This window comes from Takifugu rubripes, chromosome 21, assembly GCF_901000725.2.
Source record: "Takifugu rubripes chromosome 21, fTakRub1.2, whole genome shotgun sequence".
NCBI classification, from domain to species: Eukaryota; Metazoa; Chordata; class Actinopteri; order Tetraodontiformes; family Tetraodontidae; genus Takifugu; species Takifugu rubripes.
In genome coordinates, this window is record NC_042305.1 from 7,038,096 (window position 1) to 7,061,418 (window position 23,323).

General features: G+C 50.5%; 1 protein-coding gene and 1 long non-coding RNA gene across 12 annotated transcripts in view; one reads left to right on the forward strand and one right to left on the reverse strand.

The window, feature by feature from the left end:
* The window catches only part of unc5db (unc-5 netrin receptor Db), a 58,791-nt gene that overhangs the window by 5,149 nt on the left and 30,319 nt on the right, over positions 1 to 23,323 (reverse strand). For 6 of the 11 annotated variants that reach the window (XR_003886562.1, XM_029829300.1, XM_029829310.1 and 3 more), the window contains 12 exons: positions 18,225 to 18,368; positions 17,256 to 17,359; positions 14,433 to 14,613; positions 13,679 to 13,846; positions 12,196 to 12,360; positions 11,690 to 11,722; positions 10,587 to 10,772; positions 8,827 to 9,192; positions 7,005 to 7,089; positions 5,177 to 5,348; positions 3,131 to 3,358; positions 1,215 to 1,364 (listed from right to left, as the gene is read on the reverse strand). Coding sequence is in view for 10 of the 11 variants with exons in the window: in XM_029829300.1 (XP_029685160.1) it covers positions 1,215 to 1,364; positions 3,131 to 3,358; positions 5,177 to 5,348; positions 7,005 to 7,089; positions 8,827 to 9,192; positions 10,587 to 10,772; positions 11,690 to 11,722; positions 12,196 to 12,360; positions 13,679 to 13,846; positions 14,433 to 14,613; positions 17,256 to 17,359; positions 18,225 to 18,368 (1,982 nt within the window). In the remaining variant the exon portion in view is untranslated. Of the gene's footprint in view, positions 1 to 1,214; positions 1,365 to 3,130; positions 3,359 to 5,176; positions 5,349 to 7,004; positions 7,090 to 8,826; positions 9,193 to 10,586; positions 10,773 to 11,689; positions 11,723 to 12,195; positions 12,361 to 13,678; positions 13,847 to 14,432; positions 14,614 to 17,255; positions 17,360 to 18,224; positions 18,369 to 18,479; positions 18,555 to 23,323 lie in introns of those variants that run through there. The other 5 variants (XM_029829307.1, XM_029829303.1, XM_029829302.1 and 2 more) reach the window with 5 other exon arrangements.
* LOC115247495 (uncharacterized) lies at positions 17,769 to 18,463 on the forward strand. Its single transcript, XR_003886563.1, has 3 exons — positions 17,769 to 17,857; positions 17,968 to 18,079; positions 18,207 to 18,463. It is a non-coding gene; the product is annotated as an uncharacterized lncRNA (long non-coding RNA).

Genomic DNA, 23,323 nt, shown 5'->3' on the forward strand with positions numbered 1-23,323 from the left:
GTGCGGTGAGGCTGGCGGGGGCCGAGCTCACCTAATGTGCAACAACAGGTCCAAAACAACCGTCCCAGCTAATGTTGTTTGCACCTTCATGCTCCAGCAGGCGACACAAACAGAACCATAAATCTGGAGTCACGTCCGTCTTTATCATCCTCAGAGACGAAGAGAAAAGCTCCGGCGCGTCAGCGCCGCCCTCAGTCCGTCCAGAATCTGGATCAGGACCAGCTAGAGGGTTCAGAGCAGAAAACTAGAAACAGGGTTTTGTCCTAATAAACGTAAAAACGAATGAAAGGTTGTGAAAATGTTGCACCAAAAGGATTTCATCCATCCATCCATCACCCATCTATCCATCTTTCAGCTTTTTTTAAAGAAACATCATTGATCTAAACGTTGATGATCTTCTTTACGTTTCTTTTCTCTCCGTTCACCTCCTTTCATCCCTCTCTATCCTCCCTGACTGGTGGTTTGGGATGGTTGAGGAAGGTCACTGGAAAAGTCCAGTATGCCAGCTGGCGTTACATATTTACCACCAAACACAAACTAACTTCATGCTTCATTTCCCCCAGGATCCTTTTCCATTATGAAAAGCTACTTTAAAAAACGTTTTCAGATTTTTCGCTTCCTTCCACACTTTTCTTTCACATCATTTTCCTGTCAGCTAAAAGTTCAAATACTTCAAAGACACATCAAACCAAAAAAGGTCTCTCTCCTGCAATTTTCTATAGACCATGAAAAGCTAAAGTAGCATCCTTGGCTCTCTGTTGCTATGGTGATGCTCAAGGACCAAGTGATTTGGGACCCGGTGCAGCGTCTTGCTTGATCTATATTTAAAAAGATGTGCGGCCGTTTCCTGACGAGTGCTCTGTAGATAACAGAAGTGTTTTTGTTTCTTCCTTTCCAAGGACGAACATCCCGCAAACGCGTCTGTCAGAGTCCATAAAGGAGAAAAATGTGCCAATGTCGGAGTTTTTATGGTAAATGGACAAGGACGTTGCTCCTTCTGCACGTTTGTAGCCATAAACTGGATTTAAAAACACAGATCTGCCATCAGGTGGGAGCAGGAACATTTAGCATGTTAGGAATGTGAATGTTCACGTATCTGGGCTGTGTAAATCTAACATCTCTGACACCTCTCAGCACACACACACACAGACACACACGCACTAAATCAGCCGTTCTCACTCCTCACACTGCTTGTCAGTGGTTGTCATGGCTACCTGACACGTGGTAAAGGGCTTGATGGTCCAGAGGAACTGAGGAACATCCTGGATGGACACCTGCAGGCTGAAGGTGTTCGCTCGGAAAGGCAACATCTTGGGCTCCTCCAGGAGCTGACCCCCTCTGGTCCTCTCTGCTGCCACCACAGCCTGCAGGACAAAGCAGGAAGGGAGATAAAGAAGGTCGGGTGACCTCTAACAGAGGCTTCCATGTGATTAAACACAACGAACATCAAAACTTGACCTCCAACGCTATCGGAGGAATCCTGACGTGAGCCGCTGCCGCTAAACCAGAATTGAATATTTGATGATGAAAGAAGTCTTTGATTGTCATGTGTCGGTGTTGTTGAGCGTCCAGGGGTGCCGCGCGCACTTCCCCCGTGGGTGAGGATGATGCTAGGCCGCGTGGTGGATAGTGGGTGCAGCCCATCTCATGACTGACAGGAGAGCGGCGGAGGTATTCTGAGCTCACCTGCTGCTGGATTCAGGAACCTTTCAAACCTCCCCTGCTGAGCTGAAGGCTCCATTTTCAGCAGGTCTTTTTTCAGCAGTTCAACAAGCCTGACAAGCTGCCACGTTTCCATCCCTCAGAAAAAAACCCCGCTACAACCGCAATTTGGAAATGTCGGTCTTCCCACGGGGACGGTGGAGCCTCCGCTGTGGATCTAATGTGAAGCACCTGAGCTTTTATTCACTTAACCACCCAGGCGCCTCCGTTTAGTTCCCTTTGTGACAGACGCTGCGCTGCGTCGTCCTCGCGTGTCAACAGACTTCCTGTTGATTCAGAAAGTGGCGCCCCAACGGACAGAAGCCCGCGGGACAGCAGAAGCGGGGAATCTGCTGGCAGGCTGGGAATTCATACAGCAAACCCAGAAGGCGTTCGAAAGGCAGCTGCTGTTGACGGCTGCATCTTGACAGACAGTCACCAGGCTGGGGGGGGGGGGGGGGTCCTCTGTCAGCAGAGTCCCTCCTGGGAGGACGAGAAGATTCGTCTCCCTCATGTTCACTGATCAGATCTCTGCATAAAAGGGCTGCAGGATGACAGTCAAGGAGGCAGAGAGCTAACTGGTTCACATATGGGGGCAGGAGAGGAGAGGAGAGGAGAGGAGAGAGGAGAGGAGAGGAGAGGAGAGGAGAGGAGAGGAGAGGAGAGGAGAGGAGAGGAAAGGGGGGAGAGGAGAGGGAGAGGAGAGGAGAGGGGGGAGAGGAGAGGAGGAGGGGGAGGAGAGGAGAGGAGAGGGGGGAGAGGAGAGGAGAGGGGGAGAGGAGAGGAGAGGGGTAGGGGAGAGGAGAGGAGAGGAGGAGGGGGGAGGAGATGAGGGTGAGGAGAGGAGAGGGGGAGAGGAGAGAGTGAGGAAAGTAGAGGAGAAAATGATAAATAAATCTACTTTAGAAGGTAAAGACTCCAGCTTTTCTTCAGTTTTCCTCTGAGCCCCCTCCCCCTTTGCTCCCCCCAACACAATGGTGATGAATGAACTTAATTTCTGCACCTTTGAAAATTGACGTCCAAAACCCATTTCCTGAACTAATGTCCCACTCGGCTCCCTGTAATCCACAAACCTCATCAACATTTTTAGGAACTCAACAAAACCGTTCCTAAGGGAACGCTGCAGTGATTCCCTGCGAGGACAAAGACACAGCAACGGTCACTCTGTCCCAACTCTAGAAAAGACCGTCTGCCCCTGTAGCTCGTTGCTCCTGTAGCTCCGCTATTTGGTTCAGCAGTTGCCAACTTTGCTGATTGCTAGCTGCAGCGCTTTGTTGGTGCTGCATTATTAAAACTTTTACTGCAACCACGTTTAAATTTGAGTGTTGAAGAGCTGATGTTCTGTTTATGCTGTAAGGAAATGTGGAGTTGCTGCAGATCGTGACTCAAACTTTGTTGGATAAAAACAGTGAGTCATGCATCCCCCTACCTGGAAGGCGTGGGGGGTGTCATCCACACTGTAAACCCGCAGGCTATAGCTCAGGGAGCCGGCGTCCACGCTGCCAAACACGGCCAGCTTCAGCCTCTTGACGGCGGCCTGCGTGAGGGGCTCGCCCACAAGGGCGTACGAGCCCGGCTGGTCCAGCAGCAGGTGGCAGCTTGTTGAGTCCATCAGGCAGTAACAGGAAGTGGACTCCTCCTCTGTTGACATCACTTCCTGCAATAAGGAGCAGAGACGGTGAGGTCACTTTGCTACAGATATTCTCGTGGATGACATAAACTCGCTAACGTTAGCCGGTGCGGGACACATGAGATGATCAGTCTAAAACCTCTACATGAACCAAACAGCCAACGGCAGCTAACAGACCTGAACATGTCAAACCCAAGATGTAAACATGCAGAACATGTAGAAATAAAGGACTTCAGAGAAAAGCATCAAAATGCTCTAACACGCGGCGCTAACACACTGCACTAACATGCTGTGCTAACACGCTTGGCTAACACGCTGGGCTAATGTGATGTCTGAATGGAGGATTTCAGAGTTCTGGTGTTGAATAATGCTGTTGCTAATGTAGCCCCGGTTTAAATCATAGAAGCAGAGACCTGCACACGCTGTCCGCCGCCTCCTGAAGGTGTGACGAGCCATTTCCTGCATGAATGATGGCATTCCAACATCTCACAATGCAGTGGATCCATAATGGACCGCTGTTTTATTTATGAGATGACAACAGCAGACAGAAAACACTTTATTATTTCCAACTGGAAGCAACAAATTGTTTTCTTATTTTGGTGTTGCTTCTCTCTGTTCCCCGTGGTGTCTCGCTCCCGTCTTTCATTTCTTCTGCTTCACTTTCTCTCCTCTATTTCTCTCACACTGTGTTCAGAAGACAACAGTTTTTCTGGGACAGTCCCTGTAAATAAACTGGTTTTGGGACTGGGAGGCAGTGATAACAGTCAGGTCCCAACTGGAAGTATCAGACTGGTGCCTTTAAATGCTGACTTCACTCTAATCTGATCAAGTGTTAATTCTTTTGTTGCTCTTTATGTTCATCATCATCATCATTAAGATCACTGAAACAAACTGAGCGTCACCTTATATATGTGTGTCTGTGTGTGTGTGTGCACTTGTTTATGCTGGACACAGTCGTCACAACATTAAAGGTGTGTTTAATGGTTAAATGGAGTTGAATGTTCTGGTTAGAGTTGGGCCAATGTCAGGATCAGGATCTCTATGAATGTCCTCATAGAGATAAAAGAACAAATGTGTGTGTTGACATTTCCTGCATCTTCCTCTTGTTTTAAAGTTATTTTATCTGAATTCATTTTCTCTTTAAAATCAATGGACTTTTAAAGACTACAAAGATCAAAGAAGAAAGAATTTCTAGGCTGATTTTTATCATTTACTGTTGAACTTCTCTTCTTGAGGTCTTCTCTTCTATCATTCTACCCTGATGTGAACCACCGTTTGTTCTCCCTAACGAGCCGCTGGGACGGACCTGCACTGTTTGTTCTGCTGACCCGTGCTGGTCCTGCCAGAACTTTACAGCACTTTACATTTACGTAACCGTTCTGACGGCTCGTCCGCCCGGGATGTGCGAGGGAACCATAAAGAGTGCCGACGGTGATTAGACTCGCTGAGCCGGCGGGTTTGGGATGTGCTCCCGAGAATTCGAACAGAGCCGGATAATTAGCGTCCTGTATCAGAGCATCGGAGTGTCGCTAACAAGGACGGTTAGTCTGGAGGCGGCGCTGAAATAACCACCATAACTCTCCCGCACCCAAATTTAACTTTCATATCTGTCCCGAGCTACTAATCGATACTCAGCTGCTCTAACGACCGATTACACTCTGACAACATCTGCCCCCACCACAACATCTGCCCCCACCGGCCCCACTGTCTGACAGCAGCCATTACTCTGGCTCCTCCGCCGATGGAGCTTCAGAACCGGATCTTCAGCGGAGCCATGGACTGGTCGCATGTCAGACAAGAGTGCGAGTGGGAGAGTGTGTGTCTGTGTGTGTGTGCGCGCCTTACCTCCCATTTGCTGTCCTGAGTTCTCCTTTTCAGCAGGATGTTCCAGTTCTCCATGTCCACCTCGGCACAGTGAGCGATGCTCATGGCGACCGGGCCGAGGAGGTCCAGACCCGGGGGGCCGTACGTCACCTCTGGACCCAGCAGGATGTCACATTCGTCCAGTTTTTGGACACTAAAACACAACAGAGAAAATGTTTCTGACCACAGGAGACATGGACCCAACAGCTCAAGTTTATTCTCATGCAGGAGGAGCTGAAATAACATCTGCAGGCTGGTGGTGGCGCTCTTGGCCTGTCCTTACTGCAGCTCCACCACCTACAGTCACATCTAAATGAAGTCAGACATCCTGAAAATCAGTCGAATGTAGCGTACGGAGGCTACGTTAGCATGTTAGCTTGGACTACGGCCCCGTCAACGTTCATTCATCGGTTCCACCCAGAGCTGCCGACGGTTTAACATTTGAGAATGGAACCAGTTTATCAGCGGCAGGGTGACTTCAGATCAGGACACTCAGAACTTCAGGAGCGGAGCTTAAACAAAACATCCTGATTGAACGCTCAGCTCTTCAAATCACAAATGATAACTTTTATTGTCGTCCATCAATGTTCCTCATCTGTGGTTCCTGAAGAAAAACAACCTTCTTGACTTGATTGTCGAGGGTGCTCATCAGGAGGCTAAGGAGGTGAAGAGCACACAGCAGCGTCTTCGTCGTTCTTCTGCAGTTAAACTGACAGAATTGTGATGCGTTCATGGAACATGAAGAGAACTCTTCACTTTGGAAGAGAAACTGGTAACTACGACCAGTTTGTCCAGGTAAAATTGACCTTCAGCCACCTGAATAGAGAGAAGAAAGTAGGTCTGAATGGAGAAAAGGCTTCAACGCTGGTGAGAGAAGGTGTCCCTGGGATGTGGAGCGTAACATAAATATCACGTCCTTCCAGGGATCTCCTCTGTGGGATCTGTGGACCATGACAGTTCTCAGAGCTGATGGAGGCGTAGCTCCAGGAGCACAAAAGCCTGTGCTGCTTTCAGAAGTGTGTCATCATCAGAAGCTGGACAAAGATGTCAGCAGGCAGCGAGTTTATTAAAGCTCAGAAGAAGAGAAGATGAGCTCAGCAGAGCTGCACCTTCACAGGACAACAGATGAGGCTTCTGAAAACTACAAGAGGGAATGCTGGACCTTCTCTGGAAATCAAAAATATCCCAACGGCCAAAACCTGAAAGAGGGCGTGGCCCCTGGATCGATGACCTTTGACACCAAACCAGAGGGGTCGCTGCGTCCCCCCATTCATGTCCACATTCATCTTCATTTGAAGGGCTGGGACACGTTAAAGAAAAAGATGGAATCCAAACGTTTGGAGTCCAGAACAAAAGTTGATGTTCAGAAAGAGTTTTCCTATCAAGTATTGGAAACTGGCAGAAAGACAGACGACTTGGTGACAGTTGTGAAAGTGACTTGATGGTAAATCCTTTAATTTGAGTTGAAGCTTAAGCACATTTTATTTGATTAAAGCTGCCTGAACACGATGATAAATGACGGAGGCTCGTTAAGCCCAGACTAACGCTCAGGAAGCAGCTTCCTGGCAGCGGGAAGCTGATTCTGCTGTAATTAAACTTGTAACTTTCTAATCGGATTCACCAAATCAACAAAGGATGGAGGGAGTGGGGGTCCTGCTATAGCCGCCGCCGCTGCAGAGGACGCTAAATAATTAGAGGCCAACAGGACGGCGAGGACGGCGGAGGACCGGAGGAGATGGATGAGGAGGTGAGACGAGCCTGGCGGACAGACAGATAGCTGAAAATGTGTTTGTGTAAACCGGGACCTCACCTGCTCCCTCCCTGATAGATCACCATGTGCATCTCCCAGGACGTGTCTTCAGCCACGGCTCCATGAGGCACCAGCAGGCTGACCCCTGGAAAACAAACACGCGTGTCAACGCCAACCTGGCGGCGGAGCCGAGAGCCTCCTACAGACACGAGGGCTGATCAGACATCCACAGTCTCAGTCAAATGAGGTTGTATTTTAGGGCAAGACGAGGAATTTTGCAACAAATGATGCATCAAATAGCAAGTAGCATTTGCATTATTTAACGGCCATGCTAACGTTTCTTGGTATTTTGCGCGCTGTGCACCTTCAGAGTTTTTGTGAGCAGATTTTGGTGACATTTCCAGGACAAGATTTTCCGGCTGACCTGAAACATGGTCTGGATCCGGGAATTTTTTACCCCATAGAGGAATTTCAGCCATCTCAGATGGAATGCTGAGCTCAAAGTTAGCATACCCGTGCGCGTGCAGACCTCCTCTTTGTCCATGCAAACATGGGTCACTATGGATGTTGACGCATGTTTGCATTATGTTGATTGTAGCTCGCCTGTTAGCATCGATAGCATAAATCAGAGTTTGACTGAACGAAGTTAACGCACTTCAGGCCGCAGGAGAAGAATAAAGTGTTCAGTTAGTTGGACCTTTCAAGCAGCAAAGCTCAATAAATATTTGATTATTCAACATCTTTTAAGAAGCAGAGAGATTTGTGCCGCGCTGACACGATTCATCTGCCTGTGTGTGAGGACTGAAACACTTGTGCTGAAACAGGGCGTGAAAAGCCAAAGAAAAGGGTGAGAGGAGAAGAGGAAGAAATGACAGAGGGAGTGGGGGCTTTTATTCTGCTGCAGAGTCAATCGCAGCTCAAATGTGCCTTTTAACCGCCTGCTTGGGCTTGAATAAACATTTGCATGCCAATTCTGCCGTGACAGAACGCCGCTACACAAGCAAATAAAGCTGGAAACATAACAAAGATACAGCCTGCAGCAGGCGGCTGCTTTTACAATTAAAGTACGATTCCTGCTCACTCGCTGAGACAGCTAGATATCCCACAATGCATTACACCTCAGCCAGCGACAGCAGCAGCGGCGCTGGCTGCAAGTGCGTATTGAGGGCGAAGGAGGCGTTGCTCCTAACTACGCCTCATGTGACGAGCAGAGAACAAGAAAACTCTTGACAGTAAGAATGATGATGCAATTCTAAACACGTGTTTGGTCCAATCAGAGGCGGCGGCTTTGGCCCAGAAGTGGGCGGTCACCTTCGGCTCTGGCTCCTTTTTTTTTTGCGGCCACTTGAGCTGCTCAGCTTGACGAATGTTTCAGATTTTCCAGCCGTGGTCGAGCGCAGAGCCGCTATTTCCTTTAATAAACGGTGAGAGTTCCAGCAATCAGGCTGCGCAAGAGCTGCACTCGACCGAGGCGCCTTGGCCGCCGAGACCCTCGACCTGGAATCCGACCGAGAGAAGTTGAAACCACTTCACCCCCACAGCAGCAGCTATGCTCCCGCTGTCGGCCTGAACACGACCACGCAAACTCCTCCAGCGGCTCCGTCTGAGCCGGCGAGCCGCGATGACACGTGCTGACCCGCGCTTGCTGGAGAGGATGAGGAGGAGTGATGAGACTGAAGCAGATCAGCCCACAAAGACCGTCACTTATCCGCGCTCTCGTCTTTACAGCATTTATCTCCCGCCGCTACGGCTGCTGAGGTCAACTTTGTCTCCGCCCAGTTTCCACGCATGCGTGACCAGCGGGATTTTCTTCTAAATTAGCCACAATAGCAACACGATGCTTGTGTTTGGAGTTGAACTCTGGGTCCGTTCAGGAGCTCACCGGTGTTTGGTGCCACCAGACGTCCTCCTTCGTGGCCGAACACAGCGGCGGTCGTCAGCGGCTCCTTTTCGGCGGTGCTGAAGGGCCCGTTGAGGGTGAGCAGGCCATTCACCCGTCTGGCCGCCGTGACGCAGTAATCCCGGCTCGGGTCTCTGGGGAAGGTCTCCGCGGCGGTTTTGGCATGGAACTCCGCCCTCTCCGCCACACTGAGCGAAACCATGAAGGAGCTCTGGACTTTGACCTTGATGTCCGGCAGCGGGTCAAAGAGTTCCTTGTCAGCAGCGTCCTGGAAGCAGAGGGGGGTGCTGTAGGTGCGTCCCACAGTCAGATCCGGCTGCATAGATGAGTTGAGGAGCAGCGGATTGCCTGGAAAAACGGAGAGGAAAATTATCTCTGGATAACGTGAGAAGATGGAACCGGACAGATAAGACCAGGTCCGGTTAAATCCAACCAGCGTCAGACACGTCGCCCCTATTTCAAACATTCCAGGGATTGTGCTAAATTCCAGGAAGTTTCAGCTGATCTTCAGCAGCTCACGTTGTTTGAGCCACAGCGGACCAGGCCAGGAGCGAGGCGGGATCGGCCCAGGATGGGGCAGAACCAGGGCAGGACCGGGGCGGTCCCGGCAGGGCGACTTATTTAATCACCGAGCACACACGGCTGGATCTTCATCACAGACATACCGGAGTCAGCTGGTCTGGAACATTCTCGTCCTCTGAAAGGATGGGAGGGTTGGGGGGGTCCTCCTGTGGAGATGGTGGGGGGTCTTCATCTGTGACCAGTAGATGGAACTTTGCTGCCAAAACCAGAGTGAGTCACCGAGTCCTTGCCTGCCAGCTGCTCACCGCAGGTCTGAGGCTAATGTGGGTTTATTTTTAGAGCCGTCGTTAATTACCGACGGCATTCCTCATGACGACGGCTCCAACAAACATCTTAAACTGATGTCCCAAAATGCTGTCAGAACAGAAAAATTGCACCAGTCACGTCGGTGACCCTTTGGCTACAGCTTCTCCCGACCTCACGGAACTCAACCAGCCTTACGGCTCTCGGCGGCGCTGCTGCCGGCTGCAGCCGACGCTCCGTCAACACTAAATTTTCCTCCCCTGCGGTCGTCGCCGGACGATCTGGGAGAGCGTCTTTAAGAGTGACGGGCGAGAATGGACTGAGTTAATGAAATGGTCCCGCGGTTGGAAACCTCGAGGGAAGGATGAGGAATTAAAAAACACTTGGAGGGGAAGCTAATGGGCTAATGTTCACCTCAGCTAGAGCCATCAGGAAGCATTTAGAATGTCCTTCCAGAGATGATCAGGCATTAAAATACTCATTTGCAATTTAACACCCATCTGAGAACTCCTGCCACACACACACCTCCACACACACACACGTGGTTTCCTTGACTGTAGGGGGCGCAGCGGGCAGGATCAGATAAGCCTCAGATAATGTCCTTGCTATCCTTTACATGGGGTGGAGCTTGGATGGCGTGGATGGATTACCCGCCACGCTAACTTAGAAGTGTCAGCGAGGTCATAGGAATGCCCGTGGCGAAGTCACATGACCACAGACGTTATTTCTGCACACCACAAAAGTGAGATTGATGTTCAGTGTTCTGTACACCTTCCCTGGGAGCGATCTGAGGCAGGAGATTGGCCGCCTGGCAGTCAGATAAACTTAGCCAGGCGCTACATCAATCACCCGGCAGTCCCACTCGCCGCCACGGTGCTTGTGGTTTGTTGGTGGGTGTCGGCATTGACCTCCCTCACCTTGTCTGGTGGTCTTGAAGTTGAAGGACTGGAAGCCCCCCGCCAGCGCCGAGGAGTCGATGACGTCCACGCCGTACTCGCTGTGGTTCTTCCTGTACAGCATGACGGCCACTATGAGGATCGCCACGGCGAAGATTCCAGCTCCAAGGCCAGAGTAGAGCGCCACGTCGTTGGAAGCATCCACACCTGAGACACAGAGAGCAGAGAAACATCAGCCAAATCAATGGAAGCCGTAAAGCTGGAAGGCAAACAGAAAAGAAAACTTCATGTTCTTGTGTAGCTGCTTCTGACCTGTTCTGTGCTAAAGGCAACAAAAAGGTGCGTTCAAGGTAAATGTTGCTCCTTTACGGTGGAGCGGATGAGAAGACGGAGACGATGTTGCTCAAGGTCAATCGCACAGGATGAGAATAAAACATGGATGGAACCTGCTAAGATGGACCGACCCTTGCGCTTCATCCTGCACCACCGACAGGAAGACACAAGTGGCCGCCGACTGGCCACTAGCCTTAACCGCTACATGTCATTCTCACACACGTGCAGTTGCCTTGAGGACCAATCAGAAGCCTTCTAACCCAGATCAGCAGTGCAGAGAAGCAGCTTGATGTAGTTGATGAGCGTCGTTTCCACGACGGCTGCAGTGAATTTTACGCTAATGTGGCAGGCTAATGAAAGCTACCATCATTTACTCCAGCGGGTGATTGAAAGCTGTGGCAGGAAATGCAGGACGGCGCCATGACTTGCTCAAATTAGCCTCTCTGCAATTATTACAAGCCATTAATTCTTCGCGGCGCAGCACATGTTCACCTGTCACAACCCATACATCACCGGGCTCCGAGCACCCGAGCACAGCTGTGATGTCCCGGCTCGTCACCAGAACCCGCGCTGTGGCGAGTAACCACTTTAGCGCGTCACAGGCCAGACTGGCGCTCTGGTGCAAGTAAACTAATAAAGAGGCTGGTTGACGCGTCTGGTCCCAGCAGCGACTTTCAGACCGTTTCTGCTACACTGGATCATTTCTGGCCAGGTCTGAAGGGTTCTACGCATTAGTGATGGGGGTCTGGTGGTGGTGTGGGGGGGTGGGGGGTCCAGAGATGAAGACTCACCCTCAGGTTTAACGTCATGCAGCAGGTTTCCATCTGCAGAGACAGAAGCAGACAGAGGAGAGAAAGTGCCGATTAAAGTCTGATCGGCGCCTCTGCAGACGCCTGCACGCACTCTGCTAACTGCCGCCATCGCCCTAGCGACCTCACACGCCATCGCCATAGCGACCTCACATGGAGACCCAACACGTTTGGCCGAAAGATGGAAGATGGAGGTGAAGGACTTTCAGGGGTTAGCGTAGCAACGAGCAGAATCTTTTCAAAGAAGTTTCCTTCGGATGTTCCGTAATTACAGTATTTATTAGATGCAACTGTGCGTCACGTGACCTCGACCACGACGGTCCAGCTGTCCTGAGTGTGAAAGCACGTGTGAGCTCATCTCTGCGAGGGCCGCTGGCGGGCCCGACTCCCGTTCATGTCAGTCTGCTGAACGATGGACCTGATGATGTAACAACGGCGTAATGACGGCAGAATGGCGGCGTGGAAAAGGCCCGGCGGGCAGGGCTTACTCTGGGTGCACAGCCCGTCTGTGCAGTTCTCCGTGTCCTCGCCGCTCCCGTCGCACACCCTGCCCCTGTGCCTTGGCGCCGGTGAGTTGCACTCCCGCCTCCTCTGCCTTTCGCACTGGCTGCTGCAGGCGGTCCACTCGCTCCACTCGTCCCAGCCGCCGTCCACTGCAGCCGGACAGGAAGTGAGTTTTCAGGGATGAGGAGTAAATGACAACATGTCAGTTGAAACAGATTTCACTGATCGAAATGTCCTCATGGGTGGGCTAAAACCAGAAACACTGCAAACACACACACACACACACAGCCCGGTCCACCGCTCCCTCCTCTGACGGGTCAGTTAAAAGAGATGCTGAGACCAGTCTGGGGGGGGGGGCAGAAGGTAATATTCCTGTAATAGACTCTCCTCCTTTAGCATCGTTGGTTCGGCTTGAATCTTAATCAAATAACGAGGGAATTTTCCTCCTTCTGCAGAGTCAATATGGACATTTTTAATGCATTTAAATTCTGTCCTGAATCAGTAAATCGTTACCTGATGGACACGAATAAACATGTGCAGAGCTCATCAGCCAAAGCAGCGGATCACATCCTGCAGGCTAACATTTACCTGTTTATGTAGCAAATATTAAATACACACACACACACACACACACAGCTTAGCACATCCGGAGCTCAGCATTCTCACACTGTTACTTTGTTTAGAAATGTCCCAGAATGCTTTGCTGCTTTATGGATTCCAGGCTCAAGGGGTGACCCCGCCCCTCACGGACTCAGAAGACCAGGTCTCCACGCCATTGGAACCTTTGAACTTCACGTTCAGTGATTGACAGACCAGTGGTTGACCTCCATCAGGTCTGCGTGTTCCCGAGGAAGATCTGGAACTGTGATGTCTGACTGCAAGGAGGAGCTCAGCTGTAAAGTCCAAGAAATTCAGTAACTTTTGAACTGTTCTCAGGGTCCCTCACAGATCAGTGATGGACATCAGGAGGAGGCGATTCCTGAGTGGCACCTGTGCTGGGTCAGGACCTGACAGGGGGCACTGAGGTGAGATCTGGCGGGGCTGTCAGGGTCCAGTCCACAGACCTGCTGTTGACGCTGGTCATTGTGTTAGGAGACAAGTGTAGTCGGGCTGTCGGTGTTAACGCCAAACTACTGCAGGGTTGCTCCTCTCAATCAGGACAGCTTGGATAACCAGCGGCTCAGCAGCACCTCCCAGCTTCGTCCTCCAACGAGTGTGTAGAGGTGGACTGAGGTCTGAAGGTCTGAATAAATCCAAAACCAACCACACCGAGAATTTTTCTCTCAAGTTATTTGAAGGTTTTATGGATTTTCTCAGCAGGATCCTGAGCAAAGTTCTGTTCCTGGGCTCCAAACACCTGAGCTCCCCCCTCCCCAGCACCTTGGTCAGACTGACAGCATCCTGATCACCAGCTGTGACGCTAATGAGGCTAAAACCACCTCAGCTGTAACCACATTGACAACCGACCTGGACACAACGCGTTGCAGGTGATCTTCTGCACGGACATGCCCTCGCAGAACGCCCCGCCGTTGAGCGGCGCCGGGTTGGTGCAGGTTCTGGATCGCCTCTGGATGCCACGCCCACATGGCACATTGCAGGCAGACCATTCCGTCCACAAGGACCAGCCGCCGTTCACTGCGGGGGGGGGGAGTCAGTAGAGGAGCCGTCAGTGATGCAAATGGCGCCATGATGGAGGACTCGCAGCCTCTTTACTATAAGTGTTGTTCAATCGTCGCTCTTGAATTAAGAAGTGACGGCAGAGGAAACAGCCATTAAACAAGACGGCTGTTTTCTCCGGCTCACAGTTGGTGACAGGTTTGGAGTCGACCACTTAAAGCTCCGGCTGAGCCGTTTACTCAACGGCGGCTGCATCTCCTAAACGCGCGGCGGCGCCTTGTGAAACGGCGAGCCGCCGGTGCTGGACGGCCCCCGGCAGATAAATACTTAATGAGCAGGACTCCTTTTAAATGTGATTAAGACGCAGCGGCTTATTTCCTCCCACAAAGTACACATCGATTTGAAATGAGAGGCAGTAAATTGGCTCTTTGAATAAAACATTTGCTGAAATAAAAAGGAAACATGGCGCTCCGCCGCCGAGGGGCCAGACGGCTCTCTTAATCACTTCTGTAGGCTGCAGGAAGTCAAAGCTGCTGTTGGGAAGCGGCTTGTAAACACAATGTGCTGTTAACGTGCACGCGGAGGCAGCGGCGCGCACGCCTACCGAAGACCACCACGGTGGCCGTGGCGCTCCGTCTCCTCGCCACGATGTTACTGGCCAGGCAGGTGTAGTTCCCCGAATCGGACAGTCGCGCCTCGTTGATGATGAGGTTGTGGTCGGCGCGGGTGACGATGTTGTCGTCGGTGAGGGAGCTCAGCGCCTCCTCGTTCTTCAGCCACTCCACCTGCAGGAGGCACGATGCGTTCAGGGGAATCAATGCAATTGCTAAAGAAAGACACGCACCGCCCTGCTGATTAACTGCATGATAAATCCCCCCCCCCCCGACCCCACTATTGCACCCCCTGTTGTCCACCTCAGACATGTGCTGAGGTCTCATTAGGGTCCATTTGCATAGGACAGAAGGAAACTCTCTTTTCATATGTCCCCCTGCTGAGAGAACCTTGATAAATTGGAGGAACAACGTTGATAATGGCTCACTTTCATCTGTAGATCGACAGAGAGAGAAAGAAACGAGAGGCATCAACAGGAAGTTCACGTCCAGGAAATTCCTACAGAACCGGAAGTTTACGTCCGGGACATTCCTACAGAACCGGAAGTTCACGTCCAGGACATTCCTACAGAAACAGACGCTCCTGAGTTCTCTACGGCCTGGATGGGTCACCTGGTCACACTCACTCCTCACAGCAGACAGAACCATGGGAGGGGGTCTGAGGCGTAATGGCAGCTCACACACACACACACACACACACACACACACACACACACACACACACACACAACCACACCCACTAGGACCAGGAGGCAGTCACAGATGCTCTGTAACCAATTACAGGGACTAAAATGATGAATTACAAACTCAGTGATGCTTTGCTGCCGCCACCACGGTGGCGAAGCTGCATCGCCGCGTTTGCTAATTACAGTAGCGGCGTAACGGAGGGGGCCCCTTTATGAAAACACTCTGACACATGTAAAAATTAGTATCGATATCCCGAATTCGGTTGCCCTTCCCCCCCCTTATTACTGAAAACTTCCGGGCTGATCTTCCAGACAATTAAAAGCTGGCGCTGGCTTCATCAGAGTTTTACATCGTCCACATTTGAGACGAGAACTTTGTGAGGATCCTCGTGTGATATCTCACAGCTGCAGTTATCTGTCAGTAGACACCCCATCTGTTGAATTTTCATGTGTTTATTTACATTTTTGTCCAGGGAAATCTACGACTTGAAAGAGGCAATTAACGGGCAGAACTTGGCCGTCCTGCCAGCGTTTATTTGGGGGCCGCGGCGCATTAGCTGTCTGCTCATGATGAAAAGACTGAGACTGTGTTCTGGGGGGGGACGAAAGGACAAATCAGTCTGGCGACTGCATGTGAGAATTGGCTAATTGGCACATTTGTTTCAATTAAGAGGCGGTCATCAGTGTTGGGGGGGAGGGGTGTTACCGCATCACATGATTTCATTACCTGGCCTGACCCTGAAGGTCACCTCCTGCCAGCAGCTACTCACAAGTTTACACAACCTCAGACGACATCTGTCCTGGAGACACCCGCTGGTGGGGGTGGGATGGGGGGGTCGTAATATTGATGATAACTGAGGTTCTAATGTCCCAGGACTTTTTAAAACAGGAACCTGGGATAAACCTGATCCCGGGGCGACGTCCTGTCAAGGCTGTTTTCATGAGGCTAAAGCAGAAAAATGAGGCTGGAGTTTAAGGAACAAACAGGAAGAGGAAGGAGCCCCCCCTTCCCAGCTACTGGGAAGGGGGGGCTCGTGGTGGGACAGCTGAAGCCGCGAGCAGACGCCGAACTGCAGTCACTGGATGATGAGCGCTAACATGTATGCATGCGGAATCTGGAGAATATGGAGCTGATTCCAGGTCAGCAGAACAGGGATGTCTGTCTCCTCCTGCAGGAGTCAGCTTATTTAAAAAGCCTCCAGCTCATCCAAAATGCTGGAGTTCTGACAGGAATTAGCAGGAGAGTTCTAAACTACAAATGCTCTGGAGAGGCTGGTAGCACCAGTCCATCCCAGTAGACCGCTCTGCTCTCAGAGTGGTTCCCAGAACCTTTAGCAGTAGAACGGGCCTTTAGCTTCAAGCTGTGTTGTGCAGCCAAGAGTGGGCGTGGCCACTGTGATAAAAATGATATCTGGCTCTGATACCGGAGCCTGGAATAATCATCGTCACAATAAACAGCACATGGTTGGAGCTGGGGGGGCTGCAGTTACGTGCTAACTGTCTACTTGAGCTACTGTAGATCAACAGGATTCATCCCGGATTAAAGCCGTTCATTCAGGGAAGCTGAAATTGGCTCCAGTTTGGCTCCTGGCCTCACACCCCCACTCTCACAGTCACCTCTCTAAAGAAACTCATTATTCAGGCTTCTCACGGACTCCTTTATCCCCGACTTTAAAAGTCTCTGTTCTGCATTCAGATATCCGCAGAATGAAAGTGGAGGATCGGTTTTGGATCCGGAGTGGCGGAGCCGATTGTGTGTCGACATCTTCTCAAGAACAACAAACATTCAAAAACAGCGTTTAGACTCATCGTGAAGAAAAGTTTCCTCTTTATAAACTGAGCTGATCGGAAACCTGAACCGGAAGCTAACAGGCTAAATGCCGAAGGGAGGAAACACGGGTCAGAACCACGTCCACATGTCCACTCGTGGCGTCTCACAGAACCGTCTCAGTGTTCCATGCCCTCTGGTGTGGACCGGACCCGGGTCTTGCTCCAATATTAAGTCCTCTCTCCGTCTGTGCTGCTCAGATCGGTCCCTCCACTTTAGCCCCGCCCACTTTAGCACCAATGCCACCGCCCTGCTGAAGGTCAGAGTAGAAGACAGGACAGGATCGTGAGTCGTGACCTCACCTCCGCTGCGGGAACTCCCTCTGGGGGGCGACAGTGCAGAACGATCATCCCGTTGATTGGCACCTCCCTCCCCTGGGGGTCCTGCTCGAAGTTTTTCCTCAGGTCTGCGGGAGGAGATAAGCAGCAGCTGTGTTACGCTCAGTTCACCTACAGAAGGGTCGTGGCACCAGCACGCGACACAGTCGGTGGCGCTAGCTCAGTAACGTGGAGACAAGGTGGACTCAAGGAGGACCGGGACTGGTTCAACATTAAAGCCAACAAGAATGTTTTGATCATATTTAAATCTGCCTTTGATCAATTCCTGATCCACAGGAAGCTCTTTTTAAAGTACAACTCACCTTTGAAATGTCGACCTCCTCTTCAAAGACAAGAAGCCAAATTAGCCGTGGTTTTCTCTTCGGGTAGTAACCGCAGACCATAATAACACACTCCGACAGCAGTATCGGATTTGTACTGCAGCGGCTGAGAGGAGCCGATCGCGTCTCAACTTGATCAAACAGCTTTTGTAACTAAGGAATTGATTACTTCAACACTGATAAATCTAATTTATGGTCTGCTAGGAGCAGGCTAGCTCTGCCTGCTGAAAACAAATGAGAGCAAAGGTTAGCTCTGCTGTCATGGCTAACTCCTTTCTATCACAAAGCACGAAAACATTTTCGTTTTTTGAACGCATTGTAAAACTTAGCTTTGCACGAAATTATTCTTTTTTCAGATTTATTCACAAACACTCGTCTGGATGAGTTCCTGATCCCCAGTCGGCTGTTCTGTCATCTGACAAGTTAGCTCTACTTCCTGGTGGCTTCTGGATAACAACATCTCCACCAGTGCGTTAAACTGCTTCATTTACAAGCTAATTAGCCGTAGGGTGTAGCGCAGCGCCTACGCCGCTGAAACAGAGCGTTACGGCGCGCAAACGGAGCAGAAAAACATCGACAACATTTCTCATCACAGATCAGCCGGCCTACTCACAGGCGATGCGGACCGTTGCCTTGCGACTCTTGGACGTGCCCAGGTGGCTCCAGGCCACACACAGGCACCAGTAGTCCTCAGGGCCGTGGAAGTCCTCCACCTGCTGACGGGACACGTTGATCATGACTTCACGAACCTTCAGACCTAAGAGGGCACAGACGGAAGACGCTGACTTTAGCGTTGACACGTCAATGCTAATATTATTACCGAGAGCGTAAATAAACATGCCTGCGAAAACATCCTTTTATCTGTTACCTGAAGGCCTGCAGTCACGCCACAGGCTAGCTGAGCTCACCAGTACCTGAGCTAAATGCTAATGCATCGTTAGAGATGCTAAATGTTGTTAATTACTTCCTGAACCACAGCTGAGGTTGATGGGAAGGTTGTCCACTTCCTGGCTCCACCTCCTCCAGCTGGAGGACACTGGGACCTTCACTAACCAGACAGACCCGCCTCATCCATGAGGGGGATCTGACCTTTGACCCGAGCTCCTCATCCTGATCCTGGGCCTGAAGGCACCATCTTCAGGAGGGGCTTTGGTATCTCCCCACTGCTGCTGCCCACAGGTGAAGGTTGGGCTCTAGACCCCCTTCCCCAGAACACAGCACAACTTCCACCCGAATCTAGATCACAGACTCATTTCCTTTAAGTTGAAGTTGGTTGGGAGTCGAGGTCGTAAAGGTCAGGTCATAGAAGAGCTGAGTTCAGGCCTTGGCTTCAGAAACACGCAGAGCAGGAGATCAATGTTCAGGAAAGCCCTGAATCCTAAATAAGGGCTCTTTTACAATCTTTAATCGATACAGCTACAGGCCGGTGTCGCTGATCGATGGCTTTTGCAGGATTAGCTGTGCAGATGTTCTTCACAAGTCCTGACACACTTCCTGAGTCTGCGCCCCTCCCAGAGCACAGCTAAGGTACCTGCCACGTGCTCCCTCGGACGAGAGCTAAATCAGCTGTAGTGGAATTAGCTTTAATAATGGAGAGTGTGTGTAGGCTCAGTGCAGACACACACACACACATACACACACACACACACACACACACACACACACACACACCAGAGTTGATGTAATATCTGTCGGACAAAAGGCGGATGAACACGAAACTCAGCCAGTCAGAAAAAAAGTTGGTGTTTAAAACTCCTCTCGCCGCGAGCCCTCAGATCTCGACAGCTTCTGACGCCTGTTTGCTCGTAGCTCACCTGTAGCTTGAGGCCGGATCACCCACAGCCAGCGCGTCCCACGAAGCCCTGCGGCCCAACTCTGGTTCCCTCACACAGCAACCCTTTAATCTGAGCACCGCTGCCTCAAGAGCAAACTAACAGCCGCCGGCCGTGGATGGAAAGCAATGGAAGAAATTTAGCGCTCTAGAACAGGTGACCTCTGAGAAACAGGTGACCTCTGATGAACAGGTGAGTGTTGATTAACAGGTAACCTCTGAGGAACAGGTGACCTCTGAGGAACAGGTGACCTCTGAGGAACAGGTGAGCGTTGATGAACAGGTGAGTGTTGATGAACAGGTAACCTGTGAGGAACAGGTGACCTCTGAGGAACAGGTGAGTGTTGATTAACAGGTGACCTCTGAGGAACAGTTGAACGTTGATGAACAGGTGAGCGTTGATGAACAGGTGAGCGTTGATGAACAGGTGAGCGTTGTGAAATGGAATTTGATTGTGAAATGGAATTTGAGTGGCGAAGGAAGGGTTGAAATGTAAATTTAGGAGAGCAGATGAAGTCCATTTGGTTCCTCATTCATTTACAAGGAAACAAAGACGTGCTGAGGTTCAAAGAAGACCAGCGTCAAACGACTGAGGGGGGGCGTTCTCAGTCATTCAACTTCTTGCGCCAGCCGGAGCACATGCTGTGAAGGCAGCAAACTCCTGCGGTGCATGCAGCACACACATGCGTGAAGACGTCCTGTGCCTTCGACTATATAAGATCAGAACTGTGAACACTTAATAGAGATCTCTCCGCATGCTTCCGCGTGTGTATCCTGACCGACTGACTGGAATAAAACCATCTCCTACCTAGTAACTTAGATTAATCGTTTTCTTCTCCAAACGGCTAAAAATTCAGCGACAAACTTGTGTCAGAAGTGGGATCCTGGGTACGTCCGTCGGAACCCGACCGAGGGGCTGGCCACCTGAATCCACTAAAGGCGATTCATCCTTAAACCCCGAAATCTCAAGGAGGAGGAGGACCCAGTCGGTCCCGATCGATGGTCACAGGATTCCTCGAATTCCACAACTGAATTTAAATTGGTAAGACGTATTTATCCTAATATTTGGAACGAATTACTGCGTAGGATAGATGCTAACCTTACTCTGCTAACCGGCGAGTGCCGCTAAACAGCTTAAATAAATACGAAAATCCTGTGAGCCCTTTGAGACGAGTTGATGAACAGGTGACCTCTGATGAAAAGGTCAAATATGTTCACATCTATAAAACTCACCTGTACCTGTTGCGGTACAGGTGAGTTTTATAGATGTTTTATAGACTCACAAAGCTGCTTTGATGTAGCCGCTGACGTTACGGTGTGACACTGATGCTAAAAGAAGCTAAAGCACAAGGAAAAACAGAATTTAACAAGACCTGCACACTTTTACGGAGACCAGCACTCACACGCTAACGGACGACTGTTCAGGGCGACGGCAGCAATCGGTCACGCTAGATCCGTCTGTCTGACGTCTTATCGACGTCTGCACCTCAAGCCACCAGTCTGTCAAGCTGATCACGTTTGCGGATGACACCACCCTCATCGGGCTCATCTCCAATGGCGACGAGACTGCCTACAGGAGGGAGGTGGCTCGACCGGTGTCCTGGTGCGGACACAACAACCTGCAGCTGAACGCTCAGAAAACAGTGGAGATGGTTGTAGACTTCAGGAAAGTCACAGCCCCTTTGCCCCCCCTTGCCCTCATGGACTCCCCCATCACATTGTGGACTCCTTCCGCTTCCTGGGCACCACCATCACCCGGGACCTTAAGTGGGAGCCAACCATCAGCTCCCTCATCAAGAAGGCCCAGCAAAGGATGTTCTTCCTACGGCAGCTGAGGAAGCTCAAACTGCCTCCCAGGATGTTGGCGCAGTTTTATACGGCCATCATCGAGTCCATCCTCACCTCCTCCATCACCGTGTGGTTTGCTGGTGCCACCGCCAGGGACAGACTGAGGCTGCAGCGCGTCGTGCGCGCTGCCGAGAAAGTGATGGGCTGCAGGCTTCCATCCATCCAGGACCTGTATATCTCCAGGACCCGGAGGCGTGCAGGTCGGATCACGGCCGACCCTTCCCACCCTGGTCACGGACTGTTTTCCCCCCTCCCCTCAGGCAGGAGACTGCGGTCCATTCGGACCAAAACCTCCCGCTACACGAACAGCTTCTTCCCCTCTGCCATCAGGCTGCTGAACACCAAGTGACTCATCACTTAAGCACCACGTACAGCAGCCAGTCGGACTCACGAACATCACATTACTCCTGCATTGACCTGCACTATTTCTTACTATTTATATATATACTGTATATATGTCTTATTTTATTTATCTTATTCTAGTGTTGTCTTCTCTATGTTGAATGTTGCAGCGTCACACCAAGACAAATTCCTAGCTTGTGTAATACTGTGTACTACATGAACAATGGCAATAAATCTGATTCTGATTCTGATTCTGACAAGTTTCATCCTCTCACATCATAGTGCAGTTACTGGTTTCCTGTCTGCAGTGGTCACAATGGTCACACTGGTCTGCTACATCTGAACAAAGCAGGTCCAGTTTGGATCCAGCACTTCCTGGAAAAAGCAATTTAAAAAACCTATGAACATCTTAGAGAAGCTGCACAGTTGCCATGGCGATAGTGAGTCACCTGACCTCGAGGGATCTGTTGGTCCCTGAACCGAACAAAAAGATTGATTTCCTAAAAAGTGCAGTTAATGGGATACATTCATCATTAATAAGAATAATTCAGAGTGGGAACACGATCAAGAGCTCGATGAACTCCAGTTACCGTTGCAATGAACTAGCGACAGCAGCTAACAACAGCAGCTAGCAACAGCTAGTTTAGCTGAGGGACGACGCTTGGATATCTGCAGCTGATTGATTGATGAAGAAAAAACAATAATAATAATAAAGTTTGAGATTCTAACCATTTGGAATGTGGACGGAGCTTATGATGAGGCAAAAGATCCCAGGATTCAGTGAAAGATGAGTCAACTCAACAAAGGTGTTTTTAGTGTTTATCCCACGTTGTTCATCAGAGGAGGACGAGACAGAAACGGATGAAGAATCAGGCGCTCGCTGCTCCTGAGCTGACAGGATTTCTGTTAGCCCGCGGCTAAAAGGCAACAGCTTCTTTGTGATCAAAGAGCTATTTGATCTGAAGATCTACAACTTTCAGCTTCTGAAAATTAAATTAACTGTAAAAGGAAATTTCAGGTTGTGATCAATAGTTGAAAACCTAAAAAACAACAGGTAATTAAGCTGATTTATGCTAAAATGTTTGCTAACATATGCCTGAAGGAATTGGTCTGGCTGCAGTCATCTCCAGAGCTAAACACCTGCCAGTGTGCGTTTGCGTGTGTGCGCGCGTGTGTGTGTGTGTGAGTGTGTCCGCCTCAACTGTAATGGTCTCTAAAGCTGGGATTGATGCTATCGTCGCCACGGGTGTTGCTTTGTGAGCCAGTTAATGGGGTTGTTAACGGAATGTGGCCTGGACAAACACCACGTGCGCACGCACGCACACAACACACACACACACACACACACACACACACACACACACACACACACTTCTACAGTCCTGTGGAGAGAAGAATGACGGTTGAGTTTTCTCTTTCAGATGTTCTTCAGCCTCTGTTTGCTGCACCATTTGATTTTCTTTCTTTTATTTTTCGAGACAGAAAAATGTCTTCATGACTCAGCAGCCTCTGTTTGCTGACACACACACACACACCCACACACCCACACACACACACACACACACCTGATATTAGACAGAGTCTCTGATGTCATCACACAGAGCTCCATTCATTTGAGGACCTGTTTGGGGGGACACTGAGAGGATCCACCAGATCTCCCAGAAGCCCCCTGCAGAGCGTCGCAGGTGTGG